This window comes from Poecile atricapillus, chromosome W, assembly GCF_030490865.1.
Source record: "Poecile atricapillus isolate bPoeAtr1 chromosome W, bPoeAtr1.hap1, whole genome shotgun sequence".
In the NCBI taxonomy this organism is placed as follows: Eukaryota; Metazoa; Chordata; class Aves; order Passeriformes; family Paridae; genus Poecile; species Poecile atricapillus.
In genome coordinates, this window is record NC_081288.1 from 30,491,822 (window position 1) to 30,515,706 (window position 23,885).

The 23,885-nt window shown below is 38.4% G+C and overlaps 1 protein-coding gene across 1 annotated transcript in view; it reads left to right on the plus strand.

The window, feature by feature from the left end:
- Positions 1-4,110: 4,110 nt before the first annotated feature.
- The window catches only part of LOC131591713 (ankyrin repeat and sterile alpha motif domain-containing protein 1B-like), a 407,097-nt gene continuing 387,322 nt past the window's right edge, over positions 4,111-23,885 (plus strand). The window contains exon 1 of the mRNA XM_058862673.1: positions 4,111-4,244. Within this exon, the coding sequence (XP_058718656.1) occupies positions 4,111-4,244 (134 nt within the window). The remainder of the gene's footprint in view (positions 4,245-23,885) is intronic.

The following is a 23,885-nucleotide window of genomic DNA, read 5'->3' on the forward strand; positions in this document are numbered from 1 at the left end:
CTGCTGAGCCTATCCCTGAGGAGGGCTGACCTGCATCTGGGTTCCACCTTGGCAGGGAACCAGGACATGATGGCATTCACACCTGGCCTCACGAGCTCATAGTTCTTTTTTATGCTGTAGATATACACTCTAAAAAGCAAAACACAATGTCTAGACTGAAAAACACTTGCCACCCAACACTTGCATGAAAAATACTGCTTTCTCTTGGGCAGCCCAAAAATTAGAATAATAATCAGGCCTATTTAATGCTAATTTATTTTCTGCTGTCAAAAAGGGCTGATGGTTTATTCTAGCATTTTGTGCTCTGTCTCAGAATACCTCTCAGAATTTGTAATCAGAATCTTAGGCCTTCCCTATATCTTTACATGAAAGAATTGATAATACATAGTCCTGAAATATGATGTCATTATGTTTGCTATTCTACACAACTATTTTTTAACATCATGGATTTAGTGTTTTCTTCAATACCTGCAACTCAGTTTTTCATACGCCCTTCCATGTGTCTGCTTGAAAAGAGAGAGGGAAAAGTCATGGAATGTTAGAAAGCACCCATTTAATTTCCCTTTAATTCAGGGAGGCTGAAGGAGGAAGAAATGAAGAAGTTGTCACCCTGATATGAGAACAAAGCCGAGTGATAGTTGCATTGTAAAAACATTAAGGAAACTCCCTGCTTTTTACAGTCACTTCTAGTCCTTTCAAATGACAAACCAGTTAAAGAATTTCTAGGTAGGCTAAGTGCTCTCTCTGGTATTCTAGAAAATGGAAGAAAACAGAAGGTAAAGCATATGTTGTGTTGAGAGAAATTTTGCAATTGAAGGTGTGATGCCACTTAGACACTGACAGCTGCAGTGGTCATAACTTAAAATGTCTTCACAAATACTAAAATCATAGAATCAAAATTCTGCCGTGATATAGAACATCACTGCTCAAAAAGCATATAACATTTTGAAAGATCTCTTTGATGTTTTACAAATAATTTTTCCCATCTGTAACTACTGCAAATTATACAACTAGAATGTGTTTCTACATTCTATGTCTAATTCACTAATTTATCATACATACAACTTTTAACATTCCACAGTGTTGTCCTGACATTACCAGGAGTAAAAAAACCTAAGACATTTAAAAACACAAAGGAGTCTACTTAATCTAATGAATGGGTTTGACCACTTACATTCAACTCAGTCTAGGTACTTTGTTTTTCTTACTACTTCATCCTAGGAAACAGACCAGCCCATGTTCTCAATTTTTTGCTTCAGTAGCCCTTAGAATTTATCCACGTTTAACCCTTCAATTAAATAGTGCTGCTTACATTCCTTTTTACGTTTCAAATTGATAGGGTTACTCTTTTCTGCCCTATTTGTTAATGAAACAAAATCTTCTATTTGGCCTTCACAGTTTTTTTTTGGGCACTAGGCTATGGGTTTACTGGGGTTTTCAACCTTGCTACATTCATAAAATCTTTCTGAATTTGCTGGCTACTGCAAGCATCTGCTCCATTGATATTTCTATGCTGATTCTCCATACTGTTCTTCAACAGCTTTCTGGACGATAATTTCAATTAGAGCACAGTCTTAATTTTCCCCAGAAGAATTATGTAACATTTATACTGAGTCATATTTGCCATCTGCTGATCCAAGCACATAAACAATACAAATTCTTGAAAACCTGAGATTTTCCTTAGTATCTGCTTCTAATCTAGTTTTTCACAAATGTGCAGGTTTCTGAACACACCTCTGCCTTATGATTAGCTCTTCACCGAATACTGGCACCTCTTCAGAGGTTCTCAGCAAACTTGAAGGAATCTCTTCATGCAGAGCATGCAGAGGATCCATGTGAGAAGGTGTTTATCAGGCAACACACGTGACTGCGTACAAAATCAGAAGCAAGGCAGGAATACAGGGAAATTATGGCAACCTTAAAAAGAATTCAGAATGCAGGGGTGCTCTTAGTTTATGGCTAATTTCTTGGGAACTAGTTAATGTTTAAGTGGCTGGCAACAAGATTCAACTTTTTAGCCCAGCTTTAAATTACACTTTTCCACTGTGACTCTGCTGTGACTAAAGACTTAAACTATGAATCTTAATTCATGTGATTATACATTTATATATTCAAACCACAATGAAACACTTGTGATCACAGAATCAGGCCTTAAAATTGCTATTTATATCAGACTCTTTCAATAAGAAAAGCGGTAGTTAGAGAGTCCTGAATAATTTTATGCATGTGTTCAATTCTGTGTCCTGCTGACAATATTGGAGAAGACATCATTTTACACCCTGAAAATGACAAACTATGTAAATTACATTTTCTAGATAAAATATACTGTTTTGTTTCTGTGGATGACTTTATTGAAATAACAGGTCTCCATAAGGATTGTTTTTTTTATTTTGTAAGAGAAAATCAGACCCCAGAATGAAATTTCTATCAATATTTAAAATATTAAAATTGTTCAATTAGCTAACAGAACGTTACACAGGACACAGAAACACAAAAACATCTGTAAAACCGTTACTGACAGGAACTAAAGCAAATCATTAGTGAAATTAATAAGGATCTTTCCACCGCCTTAAATGTACCACAGGTTTGGTGTAATAAACACTCTCTGAAAACATAACATTAGAATCCTGCCTAACACAATGTTATTTTGCCATTGTTCCCATTGCTTCTTGTGAACACAAGAGGAGAGTGGGAACACATGGGAGAGAGCCACGGATCCCAGTTGGGGAACGGTGAGGGATCATAACTTATTTGCCTATGGTCCTACCTACACCAATTACTAAACTAAAACAGCAACACGGGGCTCTGATTTACTTCTCACATACGCACAACATCAAACGGTGCATTTGTCAAGAATGTGCCTATGAGCTGGCCAGCACTGAGTATTTTCAGCATTGCTTGAAAGAACCCAAAATCCAACGAGGAACAATTCTTTTCGGTGCCCGGAAAAGTCACACAAATTAAAAGGTCTCTGTAACAGAACCGGGAGCTCCAGAAGGGCCGACTGGCTTTGATACCAAATATATTCAGTTATACCTCCTATCCTTGGAAACCCTGAGAAGCGGCGACCCTGGCGTGCGGCAGGTGCCGGCAGTCCCGCCTGCCCGATTCGCTCCTGCCCTGCGCGGGGCCGGGTTTTTCCTCTCCGCCCGCGCGGTTCGCGCAGCGGAGCCGTGCGGGGCTCCCGGATGGGCAGGGGCCGCGGATGGCGCCGCCGCCTCGCACACACGCCGCGCTGTCACACGGGCCCCTCGCCCCGCCCGCACCTGCCGGCAGCTCGCCCCGCGGGCGGTGCGTGTCCCTCGCCGCCCGCCGCAGGAGCTCGCCCTCTGCTCCCTCCGCTCCCGCGGCTGCTCTGCCCTCAGGCCCCCCCGCCGCGGCTCCCTCGCCCCCCGTGCTCAGCGCGGGAGCCGTCCCCCGGCCCGGCGCTGCCCAGAGGCCGCCCGGAGCCGCCGCGGGGGGCGCGGCCGGCGCACCTGGCGGGGCGGGGGGCGGGCGGCGCTGCCGGCACCGCAGTGGGGCGCGGGCCGGGCCGGGCCGGGGGCGCGGCGGCCGCGGAGCGCGGGGCCGGGGCGGGCGGAGGGGGCGCCGCGCCCGGGCAGCCACTGGGAGCGCGCCAGCCGCGTCTCCTCAGCAACGGGCCTGGCACGGCAGGGCTGCGCCTCCTCCTCCCTCCCTCCCTCCGCCCGCTCCTCCCCGCTTCCGTCCGTCCGTCCGTCCGTCCGTCTGTCCATCTGTGAGGGTCGTTATCCCCGCCGGCCCGTCCGGCTACACGGGCCGAGGCTGCCCTCTCCCCCCGCCCCATCCTCCCGGCCGGGGCTGTGTGTGCATGGGAGTGGGGGGAGGTTCTTTATTGGCCTCGTCCTCCCTCTCTCCCTGCCTCCCCCCTTCTTCCACACTCCACCCAGAAATGATCCAGTGAAACTAGGAGGAGGTGATTCTCCTCCTCCCTCCTGCTGCTGCTCCTGCTGGTCTGGAAGGGACTGCAGGAATCTCTGCTGTGCTCTGCTCTGAGGCAGGGTCTGGGGAGGGGAGACCGTTCTGTGGAGGGAGGGGGCCGCTGTGGCCCGGGGTGCAGCTCTCCCGTGGGGGGCTCCTTGGTTCCCGACCATGGGGAAGGACCAGGAACTGCTGGAAGCCGCTCGCACTGGGAATGTGGCTCTGGTGGAGAAACTCCTCTCTGGGAGGAAAGGAGGGATCCTGGGCAGTGGATCTGGAGCTATTCCCTTATCCAGCTTATTGAGGTAGGGACATCGTTCCCCATAAAATGCTGGGGGTATTAACCTGTTCTTCCCTATCATCATTATCGTCGTCCCTCTCATCTTCATTTCCATTCCTGCATCCTTCATAGTAACAATAAATCGTTCACTCTCTCGCCAAGTACAAGCATGCCAGGGTTTAAAGTCACAGGCAGTCATTTTATTAATGTAGTGGTACTGAATTTCCTGTCTTCACTGCGCCTGCAGGGTCCTTGTTCATTTTGTTACTAGCTGTGGTGCAGAACTTATGTTTTGACTGCTGCGTTAATATATACAATGTATTAATTGCCCTTCCTTTGATATTTCCATCTTCAAATTTCTGCTTTAATCACAGATGGAAGTGTTTATCACAGACAAGGCATTGCATTGTGGAATTCTGTGTTAAAAGACGTAGCTTCACCCCATACCCTCACCCATAGCTGCTACCCTCGCTGGCAGAAGAAATTAGGCATGCCATAGTAATAAGCCTACAAAACAAAGAAAGGGAATCTTTTTTGTGGGGGATCATCGAGGCAGAGGAGGTCTAAAACTTAGGGAGCAGGTTAGGTAAGAGCAGCATTACTTTCAAGGTACCTGGCTTTAGTGGAGTGTAACTGGGTTACTGGCCATGTTGGGTGATAGGGCTTAACTTCAGTCATTAGTTGTGTCTCCTGGGATCTACAGCATAGCTTTGATCGTAAGTTTCATCATGCTCTTAAGTCAGAGCATTGTCACATTTACGGCATTGGACTGTATTCAGAGCAGAGAAGGTCTGCAGCACACAGTCCAGTGCTAGTGTTCAGTGCTTAACTAGGCATAGCAAAGGAAGACAAAATGAACTGAAACACTGTTGACCTAGAAGTTCAATAAATTGGGGGTTTGGTTTGGTTTTTTGTTCCTTAAAGAAAGAAAAGGCCTAGTACAATGGAAATTGATTAAATGAAAATATATTTGTGATTCTGTTGCCAGTGCCTTCTTGTCAAGGTATTTATATTATTTCCAAGTTCAAATTTCCCTATCAGGGAAAATTTAATGTTCACTCTCCAAGTTATACTGTTCAAACTGTATTATAAAATCTTGCTATTTTAAAGCTATGTTTAGTCCTGTAAACAACAACAGTTCGTGTATTTGGTAGTTTACCAAAGTTCTGTGGTGCCCCAGCTCAATTGGCTATTGCACCACTGTTGAATTACTAGCCCATTGACCAAAATCAAAACACACCATGTGATTGCTTTTTTATACTGTGCTCGAATAGGCTGCCTAGGGAGAAGTGTACCAGATAGTCAGTTGAATTTGAAATATGATACCCACTTTTCCAAGTACAGTAGTAAGTTCACTTCAGTACAATGACTAGCCATTTATAATCTAGTTCTAACGCATGGTTTGTGTAGTGGCTTTCTCCAGAGCTACTGCCTGTGCTGTATTCTTGCACTGTTAATTTCATGCTGTATGTCGTGAGGGGGTGTATTTGCTTGTGCTTGCCTTCCTTTATTAAACAGCATTGTTGTATGTTGTGTACACCGAACACGTGAACCATGTGTTTTGTATATACAGATGTGTCATCGCAGTCCTTGTTTCTTACTCAGGATTGAAGAATTTTAGGTTATAAAGTCAACTGGCTGCTTTTTTTTTTTATTTCCTGGAAGTGCACTTAACTTGAAGAGAAGTAAAGCAGAGTAAAACAAATGCTATTTAATTTATGGCATTTCTAACTAATGTTAACAAGAATGTCTATGGCTTCCGTAAACGCAACTCCAAAAATTAGGAGCGAAGTTTCATCTGTATGCTGCATCCAGCTGTATGATGAAATATTTCTAATTTAGAAAGAATTTGGTAATGGTCTGATGCTTAAATGTTCACAATCTAACACACTATGGAACATAAGACTTTTTGGAGGTTTCAGCACAAATGGCCAAAGCAGAAACTACTGTGTATTACAGTAAATGTTTTTCAAGAAAGGATTTTATGTGACAGGTATTTTGACATAGTTGTTTTTTTGTTTGTTTGGTTTCTGTTTGGTTTTTTTTGGAGGGGAGGGGGTTTGAGATGGTCCATGATCTAACTGATGCCATTAATTATGGATTAAGTCCAGAATGACATGCAAGATTAAGGTTGGATCTATCTTAGTACAGAAAAAATGGAAACAATATGAAAGTCATGTGAACATTCTGATCCTGTTTGGGAAGTCAACACCTACTGAAAAAAGCAAAGTTGTAGAAGAGCCATACTTGTACAGTATAAAAGTTTGAGTTTGGGGGGGGGATCCAAAGATTTTTTTTAAATAGAAAACCTGAAGAAGTTTACTAGTAGAGCTATACTGATATTTTTGCATACAGTTTATTAGAATAAAAACTTTTGAAAGCTGTTTTAAAAAAAACCTTACAGAGAAAAACATAGGGATGTAATTTTCTTAATTTTATTTAATATTTAGGAGTCATTTTGTCAGTAATTGCTGCTGTTTTTTTCATCATAGTTATTACTTAGTTTCTAAAATGGTGCCCCAGGACCGTACGTGTCCCACTGTGGTAAGAAAGGTCCATGTTGATCTTTCTTTCTCCTTTTGGCAGTGCTGTTTCTAGTGTTAGGTTGGAACAGTCCAACTCTTTCAGCATGCAAATGGGCTAATACTGTGCCTGATGTGTTGGTCTAGGTAGTAGGAGTACATTATCCCTTTGGATTTCTTCAGAGTGCTGGAGACAACATAGTTTATGTAGCTGAACTCTCTACAGTTAGACACCTTTTTCTGGTGGAAATTTCCTTTACAGTAATTATGCACCCTGTGAATGAAATTTAATATTCATAAATTGACAAATACACATTGATTGTTTTCTGAACCAATGAACAAACTATCTGAGCTCTGATATCCTATTTACATTTTTATAACAGTGGTTTTTTCTTAGCGGTTAACGTGTTTTATGGTACTTGGGGGGAAAATAGGGCAAACTTTTGTATGGGCATTCCATAGTTAGAACTATTTGTTGATGCTAATTGCAGACTAAATTATATAATTTTTGAAGGCCTGACTGCTAACTCCTAAGTCATTAAATTATGACAACAGTTCAGGAAAACACCTCTGTTCTGGAAGGCTATTTAAGCACACATGTAAATGTATGAATTAATTCCTACAAGAATTTAGACACGTGCTTAGAGTATGTGGAAAGTGCATAAAAATGATGTATGCTTAATTAAGACCTCATATGCACCCAGATATCTGTAATACTTACTACATAATACCTCATGCCTAAATTGGTTTATCTAAAACAATGACAACAAATCAGCGACGTTTGACTGTGTGGACTCTGTAACTTGTTTCAGCTCAGGAGAAGTTTTGGAAGGCTGCTCTGGGTCAGTTTTTGCCCCCTGCCTCAATTTCCATAGTTTGCCCTTTATCATAAAGATTGCAGGCAAATATAGTGAAGGTGAATTTCTCAGGTGCAAAGATCAGCATAAGGCATTGCAACATACTAGAGCAAGTAACCTAAATAAATGCCTAACATAATTTAGTTCCTTAAACTTGGGTACTTCCGGGTACTTCAGGTGCCCAGGTGTTTTCTGAATGGACTGATGGGCTTTGACAAAGAATCAGGAGCTCTGGAGATACATCTAAATTCCTGGTGTGATACACCAGGGTATCTAAAACTGTGTTACATGTTTTGCCTATGGTCTCTAACCCAAAACATTAGTGCAGGGCTGGAGTCTCTTCTTTTACTATGTTGAGACACCTCATGAAACATTCAAAGTCTTAAGTCTAAATTTATTTTTTCTGTTTCTTTGTGGATTCCACTGCCTGGAATCCATCCATATGTTAGTTATTATCTATGTTTCGTATTAAAAAATGAAAGTTTTTAAAGTTTAGAATTGTGGATTATTTTCCAGATTGCAAATAGAATTTTCATATATTTTTACCTAATTTCACTAGCTTTTCTATTATTCCAGTGTAAACAAAAACTTGACAGTAAAATCCCACAGTCTCTCTAACGGAATGTATAATTTAATTTCTGTATCCCAAATCCTTAAATTTGTGTTAAAAGCTTTAACACATAGAAAGAGTATAGTGTTTCTAACAACCTGGTATTTTTAATTTACTTAATTTGATCATCTCTGTATGCATAGCCTGTTTTAATTGACCAACCAGTTGTTCATTGTTGGATAAAGACAGCCTTTTTTTCTTTCAAAGAGTTTTTAGGAAAAATAACTTTGAAGGTTTTAATGTATCTCAGAGACCTTACCTCATTTTGCCACATGTAGCCATGCACATGCCTATTTGTTCTATGTTACTAGCAGAAATTGATAGTTTTTGATTATATGCTAATTTTTAGTCTTTTTAAACTGTACATGTTAAAAGAACTTTGGATTTTTAACAGGACTGTGGGATTGAATATTAATTAATATGAACTGGCACAGAGTAGTAGGGAAGGTTGAATTGGCCCTTTTTTGCTCTTTGTTGGCTGCTGCCATTACACAGCATGAGAGGGTGGAGCAGCCTGCCTGGAGCTGGTTTTTTCCCTTTCCACATTTGGCAGTGTGGCAGGGAATGGCTTCGTTCTTTGCTCAGCCTTACTTAGCGCAGCTACACCACGTACAGGCCTGGCCCAAGTTATTTCTCCTCTAAAGTGTAAGAAACACGGCAAGCAGATTGTCAGTCTGGGAGTTGCAATCTGTTTCCTCATCTGTTTCTCAGAGCAGTGTCTTGCTTGCAGCAAAGCCACAGTTTAGCCTGATGGCCTCAGTGCGTGCTGAAAGCCACACAGATCCTCTTCTGTCCTTGTGCCGAGCCCTCTGATTCATTCAGCTTCTTTTGCAAAAGCAGATCACACTTGGTAGGCCTTGTCCTAAGCAGAGACCAGCATTCCCAGATTTCCCAATAATCTTCTTTATCCTGTTAGAATAGGTAACCTAATTCTTTTGAGGACATATTTAATCTTTCTTCTTTCTGCCTTTCAGTATGGAAAGCAAACTAATAATCAGGACAGCAGTTTATGCTTCTTGGTATTAGTGATAGTTGTTTGCTGCCTTGACTCTGTTTGCCCTTTCAAATGTTTGAGCTTCTCAGCCTTCATTTTGTTGAAGGCTAAGAGAAGCTCATCTCTTTCATTATCTACCCTTCTTAGACTTATTTTTATTCTTGTTTTTGATAAATGCTTTCAATCAAAGTTCAGACAACATTTTATCTATTGAACTCCTTAGATTTATTCTCTAGTTTGAAATATTTACAGTATGTAAAGGTAGTGATATAACAATATCCAGGACATCTGATAGATGGTTAAGGACAAGATGATTCTCAAGGTCTGTGTAATAAATCCTCCCTAGGAGTTCAGTATGACCAAGCTCTGTAGTTAAACTCTATGGATAAACCTCTCACTTCTTACTCCAGAAATAGTTTTCTGAATATTGGTCAAGTGTACGTTCTATTAATTTTCTAAGTTATAGCAAATGCAAAAAATGACCAGCAAGAACTCTAGTTCTAATGTAAAATCTACCAAGGTAATTTTATCTGTCCGTAGATATGGGCAGATAAAGATATGGGAAGGTACAACTGGGAGGACTGATGGAGTGTATGATGGAATCTGGCAGACTAGTAAGGGTAATTTGACAAATATGTTAAATGTAGAAGGTAAAGAAAAACATTCAGAAGGCTGAAGTGTCTGTAACTAAAAAAAAACCCTTTTAGAATTCTTGTAGAATACTTAGCCACTAGATGACTAGTGCCTAATTCCACAGAGGATCCTATAAAGTCATTGTGATCACCACCATGTTTCCCCTCCTGTCTAACATTTATCTTTTTAAAGGTTTGCTAATTCCATAGAATTAATGCTGCTTTGTAAATTTTTGACACTGACATGACATTACTGTTTTTAAGAAGTAATGTTTTAGTAGAACTAAGAGGGGAAATAAATAAAAGGGAATGAAGAATGGTCTATTGTCTTGTGAAGGTTGGAAATGTTTTAAAGAGCAAATACAGATGCTTTTAGGGCAGGTGTTTTCACAGTCACTGCAGTAGGGATCCAGTACATAGCCGTGTTTCCAAAACTGTACAGGTAAATTATTTTATTTGCTTCAATTTCAGTTTGTATGAGTATTCATGGGTGAGTTGCTAAGGAGTGCTTACAGATCTAGGCCATTTTTTTATTTTCCTGGCAAAGGCACTAGTGGAAGCAATTTATAAACTGCTTTAGTTTATGCTACTGGTATATAATCTGTAAGGGACAGTGTAATGTAGGGTGCAGTTACAGTGCCTTTTCTTCAGTAAGCTTAGTCTGCTCATCTGGGGAGGTGACAGTTACAAGAGCTCCACAGCTGGAATTCCCTTCTGTCATGTCATGGAGTTTCTCTGCTGGCCACTTCCAGTTAGAGTACACATCCTAATCCTATACTAATATATCAAGGTAAAATATATTGACAGCTTTCAGTGTTAAATGTGTAAGGCATAGTAAGTAGTGTTAAATTCTGCCAACTGATAGGACATTTTCATGTGTGTGAAGTCTTTTGGGAAGTAGGGAATACTTTTTTTTTTACCTTCTAGCCTTTATTGGAAGACTTTTTTTTTTAATTACTTTTTCCTGGTGACAGTATTTTCAGTATGATCACTTTGCATTAAGAAGTGATACAACTGTTCTGCACCTTGCTTAACATCTATGAATTTCCAATGATGTACAGGTATTTACTGTAAGAAAGGTTCTGTGAGATTTAATTCCACACTGTTATGCTTTTATTGTAATAATTTTATACTGTTTCCTATGTATTGCACATACATTTTCTAAAGCAAGAAAAAATGCTAAAAATGACATCTTGAGTGCAATTTAGTTCCTCTTTAAAGCAGCCAGTGGCAGCCATGTTTCTGTTGATGTCAGTGTGAGATATCTAAGCTCCTACTACAGCCAATGGAGATCTAGTTATTAGGGGGCATAGAGAGTGACTGAGCTCACCCCAAATGGATATTGAATGATTTTATGTCAAAATGGAACACATCCCTCATTTAAATACTTCTGTAGGTAAACTTTGAAGAACAGGAAAACAATTGTAATTGAAAGTATATGTAGAATATATTAAAAATGACCACTTATATAGGTAGGTTGAAGCTAAATTTGGGTATAATTTCTTTCCTTCTGTGTTGTATAGCTGATTTGGATTAATTCAGAAGCAGTAGACAGGAGGTACCAATTGATAATCACTAGATTAACTGGCCAAGAGGCAGAATTCTGGCTGATTGAAGTTAGAGATACCTGAAAACTGCTTAAAATTTGTGATGTTGTATCACATGAGGTTTATTGAAAATGCACCAAGTGTACAAGAAACAAATTATAAAACATTACCTGGAGTTGAAGCTTAGGAAGATAGGAAAGGCAAAAGTAAATATGTTGACATCAAAAGAAAATATGGACTCTGCTTGGTGGGGCAGAAGACCTAGTGACAAAGCTCATGGAAAAGGTAATGACTTGTTGCCTTTTCTGCTTTGCTTGTTTGGCTGTAAAGTCGGACTTTGCCAGCTTTCAAAGCAGTCCCCACAGTAGAGGAAGATCAGGGGAACATTTACATTTGAGGAACCAATATTACTGTTACACCACTCTTAATTTTTGGAGGATTGTGTCAAACACGGGAAGTTTCTGGTAACTGAAAAAGGAAAATGTCATGCCTGTGTTCAGGAAGAGCAAAATGAAGGTTCTGGGGTTACCTGGCTCATCAGTCTATTCTAGGTCCTAGAGAAGGTTCCAGAGCATATGCTCATGGATGTAATTTCTGTTCTCTCAAAGGATAGGAACACAACTGAGAACAGCCAGCATGGATTTACTAAGTCATGCCTGACCCACCTCAATTGCCTTCTACAATGTGAAAACTGCACCTGTGGACAAGGGGAAAACTGTGGTGTTTTACCTCAGAGCAGTCTCAGTCAAAATGATGAGCTATGGACTGAATAAGAGGATGATAAGATGGGTTGAAACTTGGATGGACTGTGAGAGGGTGTGATCAACAGTACAAAGTCCGGCTGCTGGTATTTACTAGAGGGTTTCCTCAGGATTCAAGGGCCAGTACTGATTGCAGTGTGTCATGTATAGCAGGTTTGCAGATGACACCAAACTGTGGAAAAAACATTCATATGAAGAATTGCTGTAAGGAGGGACCTGGACAGGCTGGAGAAATGGGCTTATTGGAGCCTCATGAAATTCAGGCAAAAACGTTGTGTAGTCCTTCAACCAGGAGTGAACAGACTCTTACACCACCATAATCTCTTGTGCTGGAGTTGGACAGTTTTTTGTGTTGTACTTATTTTTCTGAATTGTTAGTCATTACAAAACCACAAATATCACATTTGAGTCTTTGAGTTTACACATTAGTAACTTCTTTCTCCTGTAAATGAGACTTCTTTTTCCTGTAAGAATGGTATAATTGGCATGTGGATTTTCTCCTAATCCTTCATAGCCTGGACAAGTGCTAAAATAGGTTAAGCTGTTAAATATTCACACTGTCACAATATGAGAAGTATCCAAGAGATAGATGCCAGGAAGGAAGGAAGGAAGGAAGGAAGGAAGGAAGGAAAGTTTTCTGAATCAGAATTGGGACTATCTTTTGGACTAGGTATTTTCCCACCACACATTGCCTGAATTTTAAACCTTCATGATAAAACTTTCCAGTATCATTTTTACTGGTAATCTGAGAATTAACTATTGGGTTTAATGTCTTCCATGTTTACTTACTGACTTGTCAGGGTCATTGTTTTCCATTTTTAGCTGTCACTCAATATGAATAGTGAATCTCTAGGTTATTTTTTGCAAATTAACATCCCCAGCATATTCATATAGTTTGACCCCAGAATCTCAATTAAGTCATTGGTAAGGTTTCTTAAAAACATAATTTGCACTTATTTTTAGTTTTCAGCTTTCTCAAGTAATTATTTATCCACTTCCATGTCCTTCTTGTCATCTTGATAGTTAATTTGTCAAAATATGCTCATAAGTGATTTGCAATCACCCTGCTTCCTGTTTTGTGCACATTTATTGCAGAGCAGTATCTTGCATAACCAAGTGGTAGATCTGCCAAGGATCTTCTCTATAATGTGCACAAGTAATGCGTCAGAGAACCAAATAAATCATTTGAGGAAATAAAGCATACGGCATGGAGCGTACGTACATGTTACAAATCTGTTGTTTGCCTGTCACAACAGTTAAATCTGTCCTCTCTATTCCTCCTTTCATGTAGACTATGTAAGTCATAATTTCAAAGGGAGAGGTGTTTTCTTGTAATCAGAAAATAAAGCCCCTAAAGGTGTGGAATAAGCATATGTTCTGGGTGAGAAGATGAGGGTAGAAGACAGGTGGAGACCTGAATAAAGGTATTTGGAGTGGTTTGGCAAGCAGGCTGTATGTAAAACTCTGAAAAGACTAGAATGTTAGAAATGGTTTGTAAAGGAAATGAGCAAAAGAATTGAGATTAGGAGTAAGAACTGAGACTGACCATGGCAGTTAGCAGTGCTGAGGACAATGGGAGAAGTTTAGGAGATGAGCTATGAGAAATGGAGCAGAATAAAGAAAAATTCATTCAGCAGAATTGAAAGGAAATGCACATGCACTGAAACATAGTTTTCATTCAAAGCCTGACATTTTCATATTTCCTTGCTATATTTGTGAAATGCATTTGCAAATTGTCTCCTATTCTTTTAGTGCTAAAATGAATTGCTATGATAGTGGTTAATAAAGGGCCGCCAGTCATGCCATTAGTTTAAGTGGAAGGAGGGGTTGTGATAAATCATCTAGGAAAGTTTTGCCAAGATGACAGCACAGGGTGAAATTTCAGGAGTTTTAGTCTGCTTTTTTATATGAATGATACAATTAAGGTTTCCAATGAAGTTTTTATGTATCTCACTGAATGCAGGCATTACATGTTTGTTTTTTTTTTAATGACTCAGTCTGTAGTCTTTTTCTCACTTGAAGTCCAGGATTGACAGTGCTCATTAAATAAGCAGTTATTCAGTGTTTTTAACTTACTACTAAGTGTTTAGCCCTGAGCCTTATTTTCTGCACACAATTCAACATCTTCTCTACAAAAAGAATGATTAATTTTTCTCCTGGGCTTTTTTTTTTGGTGATGTTTGTCGCTATAGTATCTGATTCCTTCACAGCATTAAATGAGTTTACTGTCCCTGTATTTCAGTGACTACGTAGGGGTTTTAATATCTGCACTTAAAAATGCTGACTGAAGCACTCTTAGATTATGGCAAGAAGTATGTGTTGAATTGGCGATTCCATCTGGTGGCTTCAATGAGCGCGTTTTTCACAGGATTAATATAGTTAGTGTAAAATTATAGGAGTGGCTCTTCACAGTCAGAATGAATGTCTGTCTAGAAAAGTACTCTTCTCCAGTTTTGACTGGGGGTTAAGAGCCTGTTCTTAAAAGAATATAGTGGCAAAGCAAACACGTAGTATGTAACAGTTTCTCCAGTGTACTCTCACAGCTTTTAGCAATTTACAGCAGCTTTCTACAACAGATGTATTGTCTTTGTATTAACTAGCTCCAGTGGATTTTTTTCTTCCATTCATTTGTTCAATTGGTCTTTGAAGCAATGCAAATTTTTAGCATTCATGGCATCTCACAGCGAGGATTTCACATCTTAATGAAGTATTATGTGAAGAACATTCTCTGTAAATTAAGTAGTATTTTATGTTCAAATGTATAAAGATCTGTTCATATATTCAGAGATTTGTTTCTGGAGAACAGACATGGATAGGATTCAGTTCTGTGGAGCAGCATTAAACTGCTGCTCCAGTTCTTACCTTGTTTAATTGATTTAATAAATACCAATGCACCTTTTAATAGTTTTGATTTTCAAAAAGAAAAGAGTTTTTATTCAATCATCCCCATTCTAGGGGATAGACCTTCAACTGTTCCAAGATCACCATTCATTGCACAATGAAAGGAAATCATGTGATTATGGCTAATACCTGTGTGTTAGTAGGATGACTTAGCACCGGAACTTTAATCCTTGCCTTTGCAATCTCAACAATTTTTAATACACTCTTTTTGTATACAGTTATGTATATACTTTCACAGAAATATATATATATTTTTCCAGAGAAAAATATATTTCTTTTGAAATTGTAAATATGGACTACACATATGGTGGTGAACAGAACCTTCTGTTAGAGGTGAGATACCTCTAATAACTTAAAAAAAAATACAACTCCTGCTGTGAATATAATATCTTTATGAGATATTATGTGGAATTTAAGATGCTGGAGGATGTTTTTTTCCTTTTTTTTTTTCTTTTCAGTGACTAATGATATAATTTGAACAAGATTCTCATTATATTACCTGAAATAGCAAAACTGAGGCAAGAAAAATTAAACTTTAATTGTTGAAAGTAAAGTGTTAAGATGAAATGAAAGAACTGTGTGTAGGGGAAAGATGTTAGTTTCCTCTCTTCTCTTGTGGGAAACAGTTATTGAGGAAACAGCAGAGTCATTCCCCAGTGATGAAACATTTCCTCTTATGCTCTAGAAAGATAGTTTGAGGCATAAATGGGATGTGTATCATTTTCCCACTTAAACTGTGAGCCGAAACTAATAAGTTACTTCAGAAGAGAAGCCATTCCTGGCCTGTGTTACTCACTGTATTGGTACTGCTTAACCAAAAAAAGAGAGAAGCTTCAGCACCGAGCATCCATGTCTCTGTCATTCAAGCAAGAAAGAATTACACAGGCATAAATGGCATAAAAGGAGTAAAAGCAGCAGAAATCTTGTCATGCATCTCCAGTGCATGAATAGCTTTTGCTATGACATGAACAGTTGCCATGTTTGCTCTCCTTCTTTTGCTTTAAAGCTCAACTGGTTGTAACAGGGCACAGACTAAGGAAGTAAGTTTTGAGAAAAGCAAGTGAGGCTGTTTAGAAGTGTCTGCTTTTTAAAATGCCAAGGGAGCATCCTCCTTGTTTGGCTGCCTATTTCAGTAGACAGCCTCCAGGGAATAAATCAGCTAATTATGATGGTGGTAAGAGACAAGGAGATTTCTTTCCCTTCTGTCAGTAAGTATATATTGTTTTCATAGGATTTTTTCTCATCATCATCATCTCTTCTTTTCCCACTAAAATTGTGATGCCCAGCTTGACAAGGGAGAAAAATTCAGGATATGAAGAATCCTGTAGTTGCTAATGCCAGCCTTGAAAAAGAGAACCTTGCTGCAGATATTCATCTCAAGGCCAGGGAGTCCATATGATAAAAGAAAAAAAAATAAAAAAATCTAGGTTAATGACTTTGGAGAATGCAGAAGGCACTAGGCTGGAAATGACATGGAAAATTGAACATAAAGCAGAATTTATTGGGTAGTTTGAAAGAATAGACACAGTGCTGATCAAAAGTGTGAGATTGGGGGTACAGGACTGATTTACAAAGTAGGGTATGACAATTTCCTGGACAAAACGGTAGAGGTCCACTTTCAGAACCCTCCTCAAAGACTGACGAAAACTTAAGAAGTGGCAAATTTATTTAGAGAGTGACAAGAAAATACATGCTGGTGGTTGGATGTTGTTTGGTCTTTGCCCAAGAGACCCATAGTGCATGTGGATGAATTTGCCTAGCTACTTTGGGAAAATGCCAGAGCCAAACCCACTATCACAGAAAAATGGGAGAAGGAAGGAACTCAGTCCATTTGTGGTATTTCTGTTAAAATATGTTCTTGGGTTAAAAAAAAAACTTGGTCAACAATGAGAAAGCAGGCCTCAGGATTATTTTTTAAAGGATGGAGCCAGAATGTCTAGACTTCTTTCTTTGGAAGTTTACTACTTTGGCTAGTTTTCATAGTAGCTAATTACCCAAATCTCCTTTGAAAGTATGAATTTATTAAATTACACGAAATGTCACCATTTCTGAGTGTCACAATTCCTAAAGAGGAATTAAGAACAATTACTGCAGAAGGTCAGCTCATAATATGCATCTTTCTTGATGAGTTTCATTTGACTTGTGAGTTGCTGTAGCACTGTCAGTTGCTCCAGCAGCTGTCATACAGCATGCAGTATTTCAGTCTTCTGGGATTCTTGGAAAAGTCCAGAATACAGCTGAGATCTTCCTGCAAAAAAAATTTATCTTTTGGTAAAACTGTCAATTCACTGTATTCCTGGAGATTTGGGTCTTCAAGGATTTTCCCTCTCAGCTCCATAGAAAGCAATCTATATAATAGATTCATTTCACAGTATTGCGCTACCAAACTTACTGGCCATCAGATGAACCTTGGGTAAAGCATACAGATTTCAGCAAAGGATGGGTTTTTTTCACTGTAACTATAGGGCAGATAATACCTTTCAAAGCAGTTGAATTGACACTCACATAGGGACTTGTCAGGAACTATTTCAAATTTACCAGAGCAGCAAAGGAGGCTGTACTGACTGTGTTAGCACTGCTCAGGGTATACTTCTAATCATGTGCAATTTTAGTCACATGGCCTAACATTCAGATCATCACAGGCAAATGCAGTATAATTTTGATGACAAATCTCTTTCCCTTTGCAATTCCATTAGGGTACATTATTACACATCTAAGCATACAGAACTTGAAAATAATGTGAATGATTAAAATAGTTGTTTTCCATTTAAAGTTGGTATTTGAACCACTTCTGATTCAGGTATGAAGAATTACTTTCTTTCTGAAGATGTTTTAAGTTTAGTGTTTGTGGGCATCATGCAAAGAGCTTTTAGCTAGATTTGAAAATGCTTAGAAACCTGGTAACAAACACGTGGGACTAAGATTAGAGATTTGTGACCCACCTTAAAAATTGTCAGAAAAGGAAAAAGTAGCCTGACATTCTCATCCAAAGTGTTATATGTCTCTTAATTTGGTGTTGTTCTGCTGTGCTGAAGTTGGCTGTATGTAATACAGTATCTGATTTTTTCCATCATTTTCAAGAGGTTTTTTTCAGGAGGTTTTTGGGTCAATAAGCATATGCTCTGAGTAGAAATTACAGTATGCAAAGAGAAGTTTGCCTTGTATCCCTTCAAATGGATTCTCGGGCTTAAGCTGGGATAATTTAACTTTAACATAACAGCTGAAGACTTGCACACCCAAACTTTAGTTCAAATTCCAAATGAAGAAAATGCATTTTGGCTAACAGCAGTGTATTCTGTATCTAGACACTGACTGCATTATTGACATTGTGTAAATTATTATTACTGTGCTAAATATTACACATCTCCAATTCTGTTTGTACTTTGATCATTAGATTCTCTTTTCCATTTGAAACACTATCAAGTTGTGTTTATATGTTTTACTGTTAATCAATAGTGAGCTAGCCTATCAATTTCTCAATAGGTCAGTATTTTCTACTACAGCTTAAAAACTTAAATGTAAATAATTACTCACTTTATCTTCACACATCTTTTTTGTTGTTGTTGCAGGATGTTACTTCAATGCTAATGAGACAGGGCTGGGTATCACCATCCTCCAGAAAATAATGCAAGTGGGAGAAAACATACTGAAGACATTTTGCAAATAAATTTGAGTTATGTCTTGCCTATATAGGAAACCTTGAAAAATCTTGAAATGAGCTCAGTCACAGTTAGGTAGTTATGTGTCCATTTTATAGATCTATGCTTCAGTGAAAAGATCCAAGTTCCTCTCCTTAGAGACATGCATCAATGATATGATGATGTCAAAGATACATGCCCTCTTCCCTCCCAATCAATATATTTGTTTTCAAGAAAGTAGAGGTGTCTGTATGTCTGTAGTTATGTATGAATGTTTCACATAGCTCTGAAGAGCAGCTGGTAATAAAATTAAAGTGGATAAGTTTGTTTATAATTTTTTCAAAAGCCAGGTTCAATGAAAAAATACCAGCTTTGCTAATTGAGCTGTGGTAGCTTGTTGTGATCTAAGTTTCTGACCGCAGAAACAGCATGGAGTGTAACAGAGCCCAAAACAGTAGTTAAGCTGATAACCCCGTAATTCACCTCTGATGTGTAGACTCGGGTTCAAGTCTCTGGTCTTAACCCAAGAGAGTTCTGTAATAACTGGTTTACTCAGCATGTACTTTTCCCTAGACCAAAGATTATACAGAGTTACATAAAAATATTGAAAGAGATTAAAGATTTTAAATCCAAAACATACAAGCAGTTGTATGACAAAGTCATGACACTTGACTGGGACACAGAATGATGGTACAGGGTTACTTTAAGTTTAATCTTCCCATCATAATCCAGCAGCCTTGAGTTTCACATTCTGTTCTTTTCTGTTTAAAAAACTTAAAAGTCAACACAAAAAACCCCCACTTCAGAATGATTCTTAGTTTAAGTTTCACATAGGAACGTAACTACCAGAGACTCAAAATTTGGAAGTCAAATACTTTAGTGAATTCTAAAGGCAATTTGCAAAGTCTGTTTGTATTATATTGAAACATTTCTGAACCACACCTTTCAATTCAATTATTTTTGTGTGACAACGTTTTGAATGAGTAAGAAATGTGTTAGTGTGCTGTGATGGTAGGTTCAGAAGTGTTAGCAGTGTTTGAAGTGGACCTGCAGTTTTCTCTGTGGCATGGACTTCGAAGTACGGGACTTTGAACTTGTAGAGTATTTCGACTATAGTTTATAGACTTAGCAGAACTTAGCAGTTATGCATGTATTTGTCGTAGGTTTGATTTGTTCAGGCACTGAACAAGATTTAAAATGTATCCTTTTTCAGATAAGTATCATCAATCCATTCATGTCTGTGGTGACGTTTTATATATGTGCAATAATTTTCATCTGCTAGAGTAATTACTATTCATGTATAACTTCTAGTTGAACTGATTGGAGAAAAATGCATTCTTTAAAATATTACATTACTGAAATATATCAATTTGGACCATAGAAGTCTTTCTTTAATATCCCTATTTCTTTCTTCCCCTTTCCTCTGATCCCTCTCTCTTGGTTTCTCTGCCCACCTGTCCCCCCTGCCTGTTCCTCCTTTCTCTGCCTCTCTCTCCCCCATAACTATCTTCATTATCTACCTTTCAATTCATCCCTTTCTCACCACATCTCTGCATCCCATTCTGCCCTGCCACCATCTCTCTCTTCTCTCTCTCCACGAGTTTAAACCATAAAAATAATCACCCGAGGCAAAATAATGCAGGAACACAAACCAGGAAGTGTTGCCTATTGGGCTAAAAATTGCAAGATTTTGATTTTAAAAATTGAAGATTTTGAAGGATACAGTGACAAAGTAGTCTGAAAACAGAGAAACTGATGTCTTTGTTTAAGAAAAAAGGTGGTGTTCCTGAGGATGAACCAGTGGCAAGTATGATTAGACTAAAACAGGACAAGTCACCCATAATCACATCCAACATTAAAGAGGAAAACTGTGAAATAGAGAAGTCGTATTTTATTTAGAATATGGAAATCTGCTTGGGTTGTATACTCTTTTCTATGAACTGAGACTTAGCATAATAGTAAGGATAGGAAGTATCCTAAAGAATTGTTGGATGATTTGACTGATTATATGTAAGTTCATGGAGAGATAAAAACCTATGCAGAAATACCTGATAAGAACATAAACTACTTCAGAAAGGAGAGCTGAAGATGAGGATGTCAGATATGTTTTCAGAAATAATTTAGATGAGAGTGAAAAAAGAAAAAGGTGTGACTAGGGATTTCTGGCAGTAAATAGAGTCGTTTTAGGTCACACACATTTAATTGGCTTTGGTGATATTGCTAGATTGTGCTGGATGGGCCTTTTTTATAATGTAAACAAAAGAACTTCACACTTAAGTGCTTCAGACTTACAATGGGGCTGCTCTGTAAGAAGATAATTAAAGTAATGAAAAACCAAAAAGAGTGAGGAAAAGTACAGTGACTGGCTGATTTACTGGTTTATAAAAAACCTGGAGGCATGATTTTGTTAGTTAAAACATAAGCATGAATAAATGTATTTATTTAGAAGAGATATAAAGAGAAGCTACAGAAGGGAACTCCTTTACACTAAGTATGCAATTGTCTTGAGAAAGAGATCAGCTGATGAGTAAAAAAGCTGTCTTGCAGAAATCAAGGTCATATACTGCACTCCACTTCAAAATCCTCTTTCTCTCCTTCTTAAACATCTTATGTCTAGAAAAACAGTCATAGAAAGTGGGGAGAGCAAATTTAGGATCTCTTAGATCCTGAAGTACTAGAAAGCATGGTGAGGTGACATACACCAATGTTATCTGTACGAGGATCAACAGAGCCGTCTAATAATCTATATATGGTTCTCTTTAGATTTACATGCGTGGAGCAATGACACCAAGCCTAGAGCTACACAGGGCGAGTTTGGGTTTAGCAGGACTTCTTAGCTCAGATTCAGTGTCATGCAAATGTGGCTACATGTCTTCCAGACTTCAGCTAGTTTTAGGAGCATTATAAATGCATACAGTTGGCTAAGAAGTGCTATTAAATCCAAACTGGCTTTTGCAGACAGTCCTATGTCTGTGTACCCACATTTGTCTGCAGATAGTCTGCCCATGAACTGTGGTATGTTGATGGCATATTGTGTGTATCACTGAATGTTGTACATTACCACATGGTGTTCTTCAGATAAAATTCACTCCACTTTAATCATACAAGAGGGATGGAGCTCTCTGAGTTGTTATTTAGTATTTTATTTTCTCATTTTAACTGTTAGCTTATGCCTTTGATGCACAGCTTGCAGGTGCTTCTGTAAAAAGAATTCTTTTTCTCACTTATGTCACAGCAGAGTTTTGCAAGTATAATGCATTTATTTTAAAAAACAACCTTGTTTGATGACAGGGTATTATTACTCCACTTTACAAATGGATATGTGAAGCCCTGGGATGCTAGGGTCAACATCACTGAGTCATTTTAGATGCCTGGTTCAAAACACCTAAAACCTGCATTCTGATGTTGCAGAATATTTGTCATCACAAACCATTTAAAAGTGCAAAGCAAATTTCCTGTGACTAACAGGGCAGCTGCATTTAGTGCTCGTGCAGTTAAAACTCAAAATATGAAGTGAGTACTCTGAAAGTTACATGCTTGATCATTCTTGCGAAGTTAGGTTTAAGAGACTTTCCTGCTGTCAGAAAACCTCTGTGGTTCAAAAAGTCTGCATCTCTAGGTCAATATTGCACTACTCTGCATGCAAATATATTCATTTTTCCCATGCAGTTCTCTAGTTCATTCAGAATATATTTCTCTTTCTGTTTAACTTCACATTTAGCAGGCTCTGTTGGTTCAGATTCATGAACTACCTTTAGAGTAGGTTACATAGGTTGAGGCAGGTTTAATGAACGAAAAAATATATGCATAACTAGTTTGTGCTACTTTCTGACTTTTCATTGTGATTTCTTAAAATATTTTTACATGATTGTGTATATATATATATATATATATATATATAATTTTCTTTTTCTTGTCTTTTGTAAAAAAAACTGTGATAAACTAGCAATTCCATCATATTTGTGGTATCGACACTCAAGATATATTAGGCCTGTTCAATTTTTGCATCACAACTGAGTAGCTGCATGATAGGAACTCATGGGCTACCTGGAGTATTCATGGCCAAAGAAGTCAACTTTTGTCCTTATGAAGCCTGTAAGCCACCACCTAGATGAACCTGATGCAGGTCAGTGAGAAATGCCACTTCAGGATGTGCTGCACAGAACTCTGTGTGCTTGACTAGAATGCTTGGTACAGGTAGCCAGTGGTTGTGTGCATTACTGTTTTGTTGAAATGGTCACTGACATTTCCCCAGTTATCATGGAATTCACTTTAGGAAAATGCATTCTGGAAGAGTGTCTAACAAGTGTTTCTGGCCACTTGATCAAAGTTCAGTTTTTCTAGTCTGTCCAACTGTCTTCTTAGCTTTAGCCTTTATTCCAAATACCCTGTGCTTCTTTGTGTTCTGTCACAACTCTTCATTTTACCCTTGGGAGGCTAATGCTGCCAGTCTTTTCCTCAGCTATTTGAATTACTTCAACACTCCCTCTCTGAATTTAATGTCTGGCCTGTATGAGTTGGGTCCTCTTTTCTGTATTCTCATTTAATATTATTTTAATTGCATGTGAATTTCCCTTCATATGCTAATTTATATTTCCTTCCCTCATCCCCTATTTTCTTCTTCTACTCTAGAGTGTCTTTCTTAGAAGTCTGGCATGTGAAATTTCAACTTAAACGAAGTAGTTTAATCATAAGCAAAGTAAAATGTGATTTTACACTGGGGTGTGGAGGTAATGCATAAGAATAGGCTGTGTTGCTAGAGCACTTGCTAAATTCACCATCCATAAAGAAGTTCTCTTTCTTCAGAGAAAGAACATATCTGAGTCTGCATTTTACTGATGGGCAGTAGCTTTTTGGCATGGTTTGTACAGAAGACTGTGATTTATTTAATTCTGCATGGTAGGATGAGCAGAGTCTTAGAGTGCACTAGCGTGTAAATAGTACACTCAGGGAACTTATTGTTTATAAAAGAAAATCTGATTATTATAGTAGAATTAAGGGAATGCTGCAATCAAGTAGCATGGAAATCGTTTTAGAAATCTTAAGATTTAAGTTACTTTTTTTAAAAAAATCATGTATGAAAATGCTTGAAAAGTTGGAAACAAAAAGCTTTTAGTTGAAGAAGGAAGAAAGCATTTATTTGTATGTATGTATATATATATACACACATATATCAAAAAGGAAAAAAATAAATCCTTCTGTAA